Raw genomic sequence first — 14,471 nt, forward strand, 5'->3', positions numbered from 1 at the left:
CCCGTGGGCGTTTCAACCCTACACTGACGACATCATGGGGCTGCAGCTCCACGGAACGTGACAGATTTGCTTTGGAGTGGAGTGTGACCGCAGTTTTTGTTTCGCTATGCAGGATGGAACCACTATGCACCGTTCAGAATCATTAGACGAAATTCGAACGAGATCCGAAGCAGTAGAAAGTGTTTATACTTTTTCAGACCTTGTGTCTGACGTCCTCTTTTGGCATGACCACTCGAGGAGGGGGGGGGGGTTACATTAACATGTGTATGAATAACAATAAAACGGTAAAGGGCCCCTATAAGACTCCTCATTCCGGTAGCACCCTAAGTGCCACACATGCACCTTTGTTGAGCACGTTACGATTTGGGAGACAATCTGAGCAGCCGTCTTAGGTTGTTTGCAGATAACGCTGTCGTTTATCGACTAATGAAGTCATTAGAAATCAAAACAAATTGCAAAGTGATTTATAAAAGGTATCTAAATGGTGCGAAAATTGGCAGTTGAGACTAAGTAACGAAAAGTGTGAGGTCATCCACATGAGTGCTAAAAGGAATTCGTTAAACTTCGGTTACACGATAAATCGGTCTAATCTAAAAGCCGTAAATTCAACTAAATACCTAGGTATTACAATTACGAACAACTTAAATTGGAAGGAACACATAGAAAATTTGTGGGGAAGGCTTACTAAAGACTCCGCTTTATTGGCAGGACACTTAGAAAATGTAACAGGTCTACTAAGGAGAGTGCCTACACTACGCTTGTCCTTTCAAATGGTTCAAATGGCTCTAAGCACTATGGGACTTAACAACTGAGGTCATCAGTACCCTAGTCTTAGAACTACTTAAACCTAACTAACCTAAGTACATCTCACACGTCCATGCCCGAGGCAGGATTCGAACCTGCGACCGTAGCAGCAGCGCGGTTCCGGACTAAAGCGCCAAGAACCGCTCGGTCACAGCGGCCGGCTGCTTCTCCGCCCTCTTTTAGAATTCTGCTGCGCGCTGTGGGATCCTTACCAGATAGGAGTGGCAGAGTACATCGAAAAAGTTCAAAGAAGGGCAGCACGTTTGGTATTATCGCGAAATATGGGAGAGAGAGTCACGGAAATGATACAGGATTTGAGCTGGACATCAGTAAAAGAAAGGCGTTTTTCGTTGCGACGGAATCTTCTCACGAAATTCCAATCACCAACTTTCTCCTCCGAAAGCGAAAATATTTTGTTGACACCGACCTACGATCACCACGATAAAATAAGAGAAATCAGAGCACGTACGGAAAGATATGGGTGTTCGTTCTTTCCGCGCTGTAAGAGATTGGAATAATAGAGAATTGTGAAGGTGGTTCGATGAAACCTCTGCCAGGCACCTTAATGTGATTAGCAGAGTATCCATGCAGATGTAGATGTGGATGTAGATATTACAAATGTACGTGTCAAGAAACTTTGACACACATTCAGCCTAGCAACTGTTCTGACACCTGAAGGTTAGGCAACCACTACGACACTTCATAGGTGGTGTTTGCCTGCTTCAGGCGCCAGAGCATCCATTTTATTGACGCCCATGTTAATGTTGCAGCCCTCTCCTCCCTCATGATCACACCACAGCAGGGGGCGAAACAGGGGGGCTGTAAAAGTATTAACAGCCTCTGCTGTTTCGGGTCAGGTTCGAATTTTGTCCGGTCCCTAGTGGTTCCACACTGTATACCGGAGCAAAAATTGCGGCCGCAGTACACTCCAAAGAGGACAGATCATTTTCAATAGAGTTGCAGCCTCATAATGCCCTTAGTGTACGATTGAAAGGCCCAGGGGGTGGAAGCACTACCGAAAGTTATCGAGAATGTCGTCCTGTTGCTCGTCGCACTGAGTGCTGTTGTTTTCGACAGCGTAATGTATGTGAATCAACGCCCAAAGAGAAGAGGTAGTTTCACTGACGCAATTTACGCCACTCGCTGGGTCCTTTTCGTGTCCGTTCTGAGCGGCGGCGTGTCTGAAATGTTTTCCTCGGCCACTCATGAGAAAACAGCGTAATTTCAAAGCTGGGCGTCGCGGCTCTGACTGCCATCGCAAAGGCATCAAAAGAAGTGTGAAATGGGTGTAGGAGGGACTGTGACGAGCTTCCCATCATTTGAAACGTCAGCAGTGGCTTTTGTCAGATTTGTGGAATAATTTGGTGCCAATGTGACGTCATTAACCCACCTTACATCTCACATGAACCAGCCCTGTTTTCTCTCTCTCTCTCTCTCGTGTTTCGACACCTTGCCGTTTGAAACGTCGTCGGGCCTAAAGATGACGTCCTAGGGCGCTGCACTTTTCCTCCATTACAGAAGATGGTTGGCATTTTTTAGCCAAATTTGAAACCTATGCGTCGTAATGGGAGACAACTACTGCGTTAGCAGTACATTCCTTCATACATTCTTTCATTCACATATCATGTTACATAAATCTCACCGTAACGTAGGGACTTGACGGATATGGAATAAATCAGTTAATACATTGACAGGCAGAAGCAGCGACACTCCTGTAAATTATACCGAAAACCAATTCATTTACTCATTTAATTGTGTTGCGCAGATCCCATCAGAAAGAAGAACCATCAGGTATGTGGAACAAGTCAGGGAATACATTAACAAAAGACAAACAGATAACATAAAGTTAATCTCTAAACTGTGTTAATAATAATTAATTACTGTATTGTTTAAGATTTTCGCGTTTATGACAACTAAATTTAACATAGTAAATTAAAGGACCAGGTATAAACAAGACAAAAGTGCACGACAAGCAGGATTGCAAAATTCTTCACAGTATGATGAAGAATGCAAAAACCATGTACTGTGCACAAAAAATTGAAAGTCCCAAGAGCAAGACAAGAGCAATTTGAAGACTTATTAGGCGTAAGCCGAATATAAGTTGTAAGACAAATCACGTTTAATTCCCTTATGACAGGGAGATAGAAGAAATGAGATTCAACTCATTCGCTACTAAATTAAATTAATTCTTCCTAACAGCAACTGAAAACACAGGGATTATCAGTGGTCCATCAAAGACAGATCCAATAGATTTACTTATACAGGCATTGCATTGTCCACTACAAGACGTCAGTTTTTTAAAATCATATGTTAGAAGACGACAAAACTTATGACGTCACTAAGAAGCTGTAACTTTTCTGCTCATGAAAATACTTCAACAAAAGTACTAATACCTTGTAGTAGTGCCACCCTTGTGTTACCTTTGTAACTAGTGAATCACCCAACGTATATTTGCTGAAAGACCAAAGTATGTAGTAGTTACACCATTTACAGAAGTGGTGATGTGCAAATGACGTTTAATTATAGGCGGTTCTGCCTTCTTTCGACAGTCTCAAACATTTTTGAGAAAGTAGCTTACAACAGAATACTGAGTCATCTTTCTGAGAATAACTTCTTAATTATAGTTCAGTTTGCCTTCCATAAAGGCTTCTCCATTGACAAAGCAACATATGATCTCATTGATTCTATTTCAGTAGAACTAAACAAGAAAATGTGCCCTGTTGGTGTTTATTGTGATCTTGCCAATGCCTTTGACCGTGTCGATCATAAAATCCTACAAAGGAAACTAAAATGGTATGTCATTAAAGGCGTTGCATGTACAGACTCTTATCATAACAACAGAAAAAAGGGGTTCACATTAACAAATAAAGCTACTGGAATAAGGTTAAATTCAGAGGGGAGAACATTAAATATGATGTCCCACAATGTTCAGAACTTGGCCTCTCATGTTTTTGGTCCACATAAATAAATTATTGTGGATACTGGAGAACTCTTCAGACTCGTACGGGTATTTCATACTTTATTTATTTGTTTGGTATTTTATTTTAGTCTATTACCTAGGTACAAGAGCAAACCAAATGTTGCAAATGAGTCAGTATAAATCTAAGATGTAATACTTTTACATAATTGCGAATGTTAGTTTAACTAAACTTGATGATGTTTAAGGAAAAAAAGAAAATATACATAAAATTTGTACATAAAAATATTATAAAATAATTTTAAAAATCCACATTCTACCCTTCGGCATCTGGTGCACAGATATCCTATCTTCATGTGGAATCCAGAACACACTTACCACTGGTCTACTGAACAATACTACACTGCTACATCACAAATTTTGTAGTTTATAATTCTGTACTACAATACCATGAACTGCACAGCACTACACTGAACTACTGTATTTGGTATTATAGCCAAGTTAGGTTCCCAAGTTTGTCTGGAAGGCTACGGCCTGGTATGTCGAGGCGCAACTCAGGATTCGGAGGGGCGGTTGCTATGACACCCACGGTGCAGAGATTGAAAGGTGGTTGACAGGATCTCAGGAAATCCTTCCTCCCTGAGGCTCACCTCCTCACTGCTTCCAGAATGTTGTTGTAGATGTATGTTCCACCATCTTGCGTCTAACTGCCTATGATGTGTGACCTCTTCTTGATTGTCCCTCTGCCATATAGGGTTTGCATTTCATAAACTGATATTTTGGCCGTCAGCGAGCTCAGGTAGTGCCACAGCTCCTCATTCCTTATTATGTTGTAGACTGGTGTACTATGAAAGATGTTCCTACCCTGATCTGTAACATTCTGTGTAATGGCGTACTCCCAGACGATGTGGTCCGGCATGCTGATTGCTCAGTATGCACAAGTGTCTGTGGTGTGTTGTCCTACTTGGGATATGGACTATGTCCCAACAGGTAGTGTGTATCTCCCTTGGTTGGTAGGAAGTTCATCTTTCTTTCACATTAGGAAGGAACTGATAAGTTCTCCTACCTGTTTCTGTCCTATCGCAGATTTCTTTCCACTTTGTATAAATGCATGTGTTTATTTCCTTATTTGGTGTGTCTCTCGTGCCCAGTATCTCATTTTCCTTCCAATATTCATCCTTCTTGAGCCGTACTGAGCTCCTCTCATTCTTATTGCTAAGCCTAGAGGTATCAAGCCTAGTATCACCAGCAGCGCCTCAGTCGGCGTTGTTCTATACGCGCCTGTCATACTCAGGAATACACTTCTCTGTGTTAGACATAGAGCTTGTGCTGGCCAGATACCCCGAATAGCCATGCACATTAACATACCGCTTCTGGGATTTGGGGAGGCGTGCCGCCCCTGACCGAATCCGCCCAGGACGTTAACACACAGTTCACAAACATTTCGGAAACGTTCTAACATATTCATATGGATAACGCTTGGCACAGAGAGATTCGGTGTACAAATTCCATCCCGAGTGATTGGTGGCGAGGGGGGGGGGGGGGGGTCTAGGGAAGGGGAAATAATTTTACAAAGCCTCATATTATGCACTTAAAAACAAATGAATATGACCTCAAAATACTAGAAGTATGGATTGGTGGGCACACACTGGATGAGGCTTCATGTGTGAAGTTCCTGGGATCTAGATATTCCATAAACAGAGATGGCACCGAAATACGGACAAATTAACCAAATCACTCAGTTCCGCCTGCTCTGCTCTTAGGAATTTCTCTCAGTGCTTAGTCTTACTTAATAGTCTTCTGTGACGTAATCATCTGAAGCAGTGCAGACAAGGTGACAAAAAGAATTTACATCTACAGATATGTGCATTAAGAATACTGTGGAAAATTGAAAATCTAACGTCTTCAGGGTACTAACTAGTCGTAGGCTTGCGTACCAAAACATGTAATTCCTAATGATATTTGCGGTCAATAAAAAGAGTGATTTTAGGATAAACTCTGCAGTCTCACAGCACTGTGGAGTCTTTAGAAAATGAAACGCTTGTAGGGATGTTGCAGGGCAGTTCGTACTGAGACGTAAATGCTGAGAAAAAGATTCGATATTTAGCGCTGTTTCCAAGTTATTTAGCATTGAAGTTAGCCTATCGGAACGTCGCGCGCCCACACTCAAGCGGCCACCAGTGATCTATTTGTTTAGTCTGAACTTGAATTTGAGCCGGCGACGACAAATTAGCTGACTTCGACGGTAAATAACTAGGAAACGGAGCAACATATCGAATCTTTTTCTCAACATTTATGTCTCAGTACAACCTGCCCTGCAACATCCCTACGACCGTTTCAGACATTTTCTGACAACTCTACCCCTCTCTATCCATCAGTACGCACTTTTCTACTGTATTTCGAAAGTCTATAATAGGTTTAGCCAGAAATCAATGTAATGTGACATATCACTCTGGTAAAGTGATATGCTAAATGAGCATTTACCGAACCGACGAATGACGATCGACACCAGGAAAAGTTTATTTAAGTAATGAATTGCTATAGTCTGCTGTTCGGATGTGTACTTTATTTATGCGCATGCATTCTGGAATGGATGGGCACAGCGTATCTGCAAACCGGTACGACGAGAGAGATCTTACCACATTGGCGGTACCTGCTGGCTGGATGGTTTTTTCAGTGTCGTCGGGTCCTGCCTTATGAATATGATGCGGTCCATGGAAGAGGAACGGCCGTGACAATGACAATGACATCACAGGAACAAGAAAAAAACTATTGTCATCATGTCGTTGTTGTTGTGGTCTTCAGTCCAGAGACTGGTTTCTACATCTACATATATACTCCGCTAGACACCAAGTGATGTGTGGCGGAGGGCAAAATTCACGATAATTTTTTTTCCCCATTTATGTAAGTGAAACACGGGCGATAAGTAGTTTAGACAAGAAGAGAATAGAGGCATTCAAAATGTTGTGCTACTGAAGAATGCTGAAGATTAGATGGGTAGACCAGGTAACTAACGAGGAGGTATTGAATAGAACTAGAGAGAAGAGGAATTTGTGGCACAACTTGACTAGAAGAAGGGATCGGTTGGTAGGACACACTCTGAGGCATCGAGGGATCACCAATTTGGTACTGGAGGTCAGCGTGGAGGGTAAAATTCGTAGAAGGAGACCAAGAGATGAATACACTAAGCAGATTGAGAAGGATGTAGGTTGCAGTAGGTACTGGGAGATGAAGAGGCTTGCACAGGATAGAGTAGCATGGAGAGCTGCATCAAACCAGTCTCTGGACTGAAGACCATAACAACACATCAAGAACATGTGTCGTTATCAGTGTGACTACGTTTTTCATATTCAAGTCACTGAAATTTGTAGCCGCACTATGTTTGTTCATCTTGTAAATAGCAGTATAACTCTGTTATTGACATAGTACTCTAAGTAGATTACTGTGTGTGTACATGATATATTATATTGCATATGTAAAAGTGTGTGTAATTAGGAATCCACAAATTGTGTGTGTGCATCACATACATATGAAGGGCTTATTTCAATAGTAGTACAAGTCCATTTTTGTTCATTCTGAGATACAGAGTCCTAAAGTTAAATGAGATCTGAAATATCTGCAGTTGAGATACCAGAAATATTCAAGCATATGGCCTCTTGCTATAGATGAACCTTTCTTTCTGTTTGTTTCGACCATTAATTTCAGAAGCATTATAGACAGAAAGGTGGAGGTATTGCACTTGTACCACTATTGAAATAAGCCCTTCATATGTATGTATCCAAAAATATGCATGTAACTGATGAAACCCATGACATGTAAGTGGTTGGTACGTGATCAGTGGTTGATTAATAAATAAGAAAAATAAAATAAATCATTTTCTGTTGTTTTATTGCTAATACGGGGAAAGGTCGGAGAGGAGCGGGTTTAATTATGTTGATGTAGGTATCTGAACATAAATTGCAAAATATTGTATAAAATGATAGTGGGACACTTGAATGCATGGTAGAAGGCAACCCCTGAAAAGGGACAAATGAGAGGTACAGTATCACGTGTGTATGTTTGTAGATAGAAAGAGTAGATTTCTTAACGTCAGTGAAATTTTAATAGGGTCGCCTTTAGGCTGAGGATAACACGGCGGCCGGTCGGTACCGTTGAGCCTTCACGGTCTGTTCAGGCAGAGTTCAGTTTTTTTTATATATTTCATGAATGTTAAAAAAATAAGTATATTAAAAACTAGGGTGAAGTGCATTGTTAGAACAATAAAGACACAGAAGTAAATTAATTTTAAGACAATGTTTTATGTTTTTTTTTTGTTTCCGTTGACCTAATGAACGTATTCTCTCTCGAGCAATATCTACAAAGCAAAGCTAATTCTAGGGCAGCTCTGAGCACGTTTAAAATAGTCACTATACTCCGATTAGACGTTCTTTTTTCAAGTTGAAATTATGATATTACCATCTTACTAAGAAAATTCAGAGTTGGTGATGACAGTTCTAAGGTTGTTCTTTTTTTTTTCCAAGTAGTACGTGAATGCGATGCCCTCAGCATATATCGTTAAAGACTTAAGAAAAATCTGAGAGTTTTTTTACAATGTCATAAAAAAATTAAGACTTAAGGGTTCTTACGAAATAATAACGTTTCACCGGCTACAACTGTAACAGTTGCACGGAGCATATCAGATGCCACTATTTTAAAACTGTTCGGGGCCAAAAGCATTAATACCCAGCGCTATGTGACTTTCGTGATCCCTACCACATTATGTAGACGGCAATACTAAAAGAAAGCTATGGTACATGAAACCTTTGAGTGTCTGTGGCATCCCTACACCACAAACACTTTTGGCCAATAAATTTACTATCTTGTCTTTACTCCTCCTACTGCGATGAAAGCAAGACTGAGAAATGTAAGTCCAAGCATACCTTGTAATGAGAGTGGCGTGCATATCTTCATAGGTTTTCCGGTAGGACGGTTTCGATGGCTTCCTTTTCCTCGACCTCGACACAGGAGCCACCAGTGGCAAAAGAAGCAGAGCGCAGAAGGTGAGCGCGGCGGCGGCCGCCATGTGTGCTGTTATCTGGAACGGGCAGGGAGACAGGGCAGCCGCCACGCCCACCAGGGGACACACGACGAGCGACCACCCAACCAGCACCTGGCTGCTCGTAGCGAGTTCCCCGAGCACCGCGCGAGTGTCCCGCGTCATTACTCCGCACAGTCTCAGCATCCAGACCAGAGCTGACTGGCACCCGGTCTCTAGAAACAGTGATATAGCAAACACCGTGTAGAATACAGTTGACCACGAACCGTACTTGCTGGCACCAAAGCCTTCGAGAATAGAAAAATATGTGATGCTGTGCATGTAGACAGAGTTTGCATCTGGACGCGAAATATTTGGTATTTGACTTGTAATGTTCAAGTGGCTATTTAGTGCCATATTCTTTTGTAACAACGGTGATAAATCTGTTACACTATCCGACGCCCCCCTCCTCGTCGTAATTTCACTCTGTAGCACATGATCAGAAGTAACTGGTTCCAAATGGAACAGACCAACTCTGTTCACGACGTCACTATTTGAAATTCTATTATGAACACTGCGTACATCACGCTTGACAATGCCATTTTCATTCATATGTTGCGATGGTAAGTGATATTGGTATAACGGTTTTACACTGTCATACTGCCGTGATAAGTCCAAAATTTGTTCTTTTTGTTGTTGTTGCTGATTACTGTACTGCTTCTTGGGAGTATTAGAGTAGTCCAGATCATTATCAGCGCCATTTAATTGTTGTTCACGATATCTGGGAGTGTGGAGAGGCTGTTTATGCTTTGGTTGATTCTGTAGGAAAATTTTCTGAAACATCTTCCACCTAGGATTTGCAAACGTTTTACTACCACCTTCGGCTTGTCCTCCTGAAACGCCATCGTGTTGCACCTCATAAAACTTACTCTGGTCAATCCCCTTGTAGCGGTGACTGACTGAAGGCTTGGGCTTCAAGTATTGTGATAGGTAGCCATAGTCAGTATGCTCTGGCGTTACCAACATATCGTTATCATTTTCACCGTCTGCAATATATGGTGGGCTATTTTTCTGAGAATTCTCCGCGACAGACAAATCATACTTAAAAATCAACGGAGTGTCAGTGATTTTGTGGTAGGAACTGAGAATTCCCTTCCTTTCCTCCATTTGCCAGGAGGCTGGCGAAGTCTTTCTTTCTGACGATTTGTCGTCAGATGTTTGCTTCGTGTCAATATCAGCAGAATTATGCTCAGGCGAATCATTGTACTCCATTTCTCTGTTTTTCTGATTGATGAACTTGTCCCAGCTGTAATCACCTTTCGAAATCGCAACTGTTTCTAGTGTAGATGCAGTGGTTTTGCTTTGTACAATCTCTGGATCGTCTGCAATTTTTATCTCTGGCACTGAAATGTTGAGTGTTTTATCTTTGGTCTCCTGTAAAATACGACTGAATGATTCGTGGGCCTCTGACTTCGTAGTGCCGTTTGGGTCGTCCAGAACGAAGAGTCCCCAGCCTGGCCCTGGAGTGGCGGTGTGCGAGCAGTGAGTTACATCCCTGGGAACGGCGAAGGGCGGCACGAAGACGAGGCTGACGTAGGCCGCCACGGAGGTGAGCAGCAGCAGCGCCGCGAAGGCCCCGCGGCCGCGGCCCGAACCGAAGAGTGAGCTGGACAAGGCGGCGGACGCCGGCGCCGCAGCGACGCCCGCCCACGCCTGCAGAGCGCGGACGGCGCCCGCGTCGCCGGCCGACAGGCCCAGGTACTTCAGGTACACCGAGAAGAACTGCGCCGCAGCGCTCTGGCCCACGAACAGCAAGAAGTACGACAGCCTCGCTGCCGCCGAAAAATCGACGGGATCTGTTTCGTCGATCATAGTGCGCTTTTGTTACCTCCACTTCCATGTGAAGTCGACACCTTTGTAACCAATAAATTTGGGGGCTAGCTGCTCGTCGCAGGTTTCCACCATTGGCTTCTTTAAACACGTCATCCTGCACAATAAAAAAATATTATTTAGTTTATTACGATTATTGGTTAATAATTTCAATTATGACCAACGTTTATGTTGCACCAAAGCATATGCAACGGAAATTTGGAAAAGTAAAGTTTCAGAATTTAAATATGGGAGAAATAATCCAGTCAAATGCTCTGAACAAAGCAGGTAACATAAATAGAAAAATAGAAATGATACTCTACTTAACAAAGAACATTTACAATAAAAAATCCTTTTTAATACAGTAAAATATATATAATAAAAATCTGTTTAATACAAAGCTGAGGTAGTACAATATATCGACTAAGCACAGATGTCTTTATGCCTCAGAACACCTCGCCATAGCTGGCCGCAGGTGGCCGAGCGGTACTAGGCGCTACAGTCTGGAACCGCGCGACCGCTACGGTTGCAGGTTCGAATCCTGCCTCGGGCATGGATGTGTCTGCTGTCCTTAGGTTAGTTAGGTTTAAGTAGTTCTATGTTCTAGGGGACTGATGACCTCAGCAGTTACGTCCCGTAGTGCTCAGAGCCATTTGAACCACTCCATAAACACAGCCAAACACTTAAATAAATTTGAGAAGTAAGAAAAGGATAATCTGGGAAAAAAATGGATCCAAAGTATCAAAATGGGGCTCGGAAACTCAGAAGCAACTACGAGTTGTATGAAAAAACTCAGAATATTATAGATACAATGAGACAGGAGAGCATTATACTTTACGTCCATTTAAAAAGAACAGACAACAAAAGACTAACAAAAAATGGTTCAAATGGCTCTAAGCACTATGAGACTTAACATCTGAGGTCATCAGTCCCCAAGACTTAGAACTAATTAAACCTAACTAACCTAAGGACATCACACACATCCATGCCCGAGGCAGGATTCGAACCTGCGACCATAGCAGCAGCGTGGTTCCGGACTGAAGCGCCTAGAACCGCTCGGCCACCCCGGATGGCAAAAAATAACAAAAAAAAATACAGAACTTCTTTGCAAAAATCTAAACACCAAAATTCCATGGTTTATAGAAGTCACGAGAGAAATGGAGGAAGTGGGGTCAACAGATAAAGACATAGAAAACAGACATGAATTCAAGGGAAAAGTGCAAAAAGTCCAAGGGTTTCCAGAAGAAAACGCAAAAGAATAGATAAGGGAGATGCGTAGCAGTAAGAAGAGATCAACAGAAAGCAAGAACGAAGAAGTGTTTGGAAGCCAAGAAAAATAAAAGATTACGATATCATAAAGCAGCTGTTTCACATGGCCCTTAGTTGGCCAGATTTGAGTAATAATAATAAAAGAGGTCAAATGCAATTGTAAACTCCCGATTTCAGTTTCATTACTTAAATCATCCTGAAACGTTTTCGTTACCATTGACGCCACTCATTATGAAAAGTACCCAGTTAAGGTGACTCTTGATACTTAGGCGCCCTAGGGCAGAAAAGTATTAGGCATTACCTACCAAAACCTGGACCGGCTCAAGAACATTTTTCAGACAAGCGACTTATCATTTAACGCACCCACCCCCTCCCAGCCTCCCCCATTTTGCCAAGTACACTTTCACCAATTGTCAGTTTCCGCGACTAATTGTGACACGCACTGTATACAAATCTTGGACTTGGACTCCCCTGCTGTCCCTCTCAACTTGGTGCTCCAAGCAGCCTCTACTAACTGTATGTCCTTATAGAAACCTCAGTTGTGCCACATCTTGCGCCCCTTTCAGTATGGCGACCCAAGTGGCGGCTTATGTCGCTTGGGCCGTAAGCCTCAGTGGGTGTTATGAAGTATGAGAATAGCCCCCAATGCACGTAAGCCCAACATTTTCCGATCTGCGCACTTCTGCTTCTCAACGTTGTTTTGAGTGTCTCTTTGTTTGCCTGGGAAAGTGAAGTAAGTTGCTTGGGGTAAGCCACTCCCCGACCACACTGTTCGCTTTACAAATGAAATAATTTTAGACACTTTATATTTTTATTATTTACTCAACTATTGCTATGGCTAGCACATCTAAGGACAGTGTGTGTCTTGAGGATCCAAATTTAAGACACGTTCTAACTCAGTGCTTAAATAAAGTTGATGATCAGTTATTATTAGTTTTCCGTCTTGAGCTCACGGCAGTTTAATTAAAGAGGATCACACCAGATGTGTGTTGTTTTTATTTATAAAGCATCTTCCGTGGTTATTCTGCAAATTGGATAACATGTAAAGAATATGTATATACGCTGCTGAATGTACCTGCAAAATTATATCATTGTACGACACATAATTCAGAAAATAAGACATCGTAAACATTGAACCACGTGAAAATCAAGTTGCAGGACGAAATTCGCTAGATATATGGGTGAAATACGTGTACAAATATGTGTGAAATATATTAAATGTACACTGAAGTGACAAAAGTCAGGGAATAACGATATGGACATATGCAGACTGCAGTATTATCGCGTACACAGGGTATAAAAGGGCAGTGCATTGGCGGAACTGTCATTTGCATTCATGTGAGAAGGATTCCGACGTGATTATGGCCGCACGACGGGAATTAAACGGACTATGAACGCGGAAAGGTAGTTAGAACTAGACGCATGGGACATTCCATTTCGGAAACCGGTACGGAATTCTATATTTCACGATCCACAGTGTCAGGAATGTGCCGAGAATACCACATTTTTCAGGCATTAACTCTCACCACAACGCAGTGGCCGACGGCCTTCACTTAACTACCAGGAGCAGCAACGTTTGCGTAGAATTTTTCGTGCTCAAAGACAAGCAACACGGCGGGAAATAGCGATGTGGGATGTACGACGAACGTATCCGTCAGTACAGTGCGGCGCAATCTGGCGTTAATGGGCTATGGCAGCAGACGACCGACGCGAGTGCCTTTGCTAACGGCACGACATCGCCTGCAGCGCCTCTCCTGGGCTCGTGGCCATATCGGTTGGACCCTAGACGACTGGAAAACCATGATCTGGTCAAATGAGTCCCGATTTCAGTTGGTAAGAGCTGACAGTAGGGTTCGAGCGTGGCACAGACACCACGAAGCCGTGGATCCCTGCTGTCAACAAGGCGCTGTGTAAACTGGTGGTGACTCCATCATGGTGTGGGTTGTATTTACGTGGAGTAGACTGGGTCCTCTGGTCCAGCTCAACCTATGATCGACTGGGGATGTTTATGTTCCAGCTACTTGAAGCCCATGTGCAGCTATTAATGGACTTTTGTGTTACCAAACAACGATGCGCCAAGTACCCAGTCACAGTTGTTCACATCTTGTTTGAAGAACAATCTGGACAATTCGAGCGAATGATTTGCCGACCAGATCGCCCGATATGAATCACATCGAAAATTTATGGGATATAATAGAGAGGTCAATTCGTCCACTGAACCCCGCACTGGCAATTATAGATGGCTATAGAGGCAGCACACGAGGTTAGAAACGGTATTAGAAGGTATCCAATGACTTTCGCCGTCTCAGAGTATGTGAAATATACGTGGAGTAAGTACACAGAAGAATCCAAAGGTAAAAAGTTCCTTCTAAACCCTGGACTGATATCAGCCAAACTTGGTATAGCTGTCAGTTACTAACTGGAAAGAAATACTGTGTAGTAAGAACCACGAGCCATGGTGAGGAAGGGATGGAGAGAGAATGATGGGAGAAGATGAAATGGGGAGACATAGAGGGGAAAGGAGGAGATGGACAGATATAGGGGGAGGAGGAGATGGACAGAGGGAGAGGGAAGAGGAGATGGACAGAGGGAGGGGGA

At 42.7% G+C, this 14,471-nt stretch overlaps 1 protein-coding gene across 1 annotated transcript in view; it reads right to left on the reverse strand.

The window, feature by feature from the left end:
- The window catches only part of LOC126236062 (uncharacterized), a 512,087-nt gene that overhangs the window by 468,698 nt on the left and 28,918 nt on the right, over positions 1-14,471 (reverse strand). Inside the window, exon 2 of the mRNA XM_049945110.1 lies at positions 8,641-10,722. Coding sequence (XP_049801067.1) covers positions 8,641-10,607 — 1,967 coding nt within the window. The 5' untranslated portion in view covers positions 10,608-10,722. The remainder of the gene's footprint in view (positions 1-8,640; positions 10,723-14,471) is intronic.

Source organism: Schistocerca nitens, chromosome 2 (assembly GCF_023898315.1).
Source record: "Schistocerca nitens isolate TAMUIC-IGC-003100 chromosome 2, iqSchNite1.1, whole genome shotgun sequence".
Taxonomy (NCBI): domain Eukaryota; kingdom Metazoa; phylum Arthropoda; class Insecta; order Orthoptera; family Acrididae; genus Schistocerca; species Schistocerca nitens.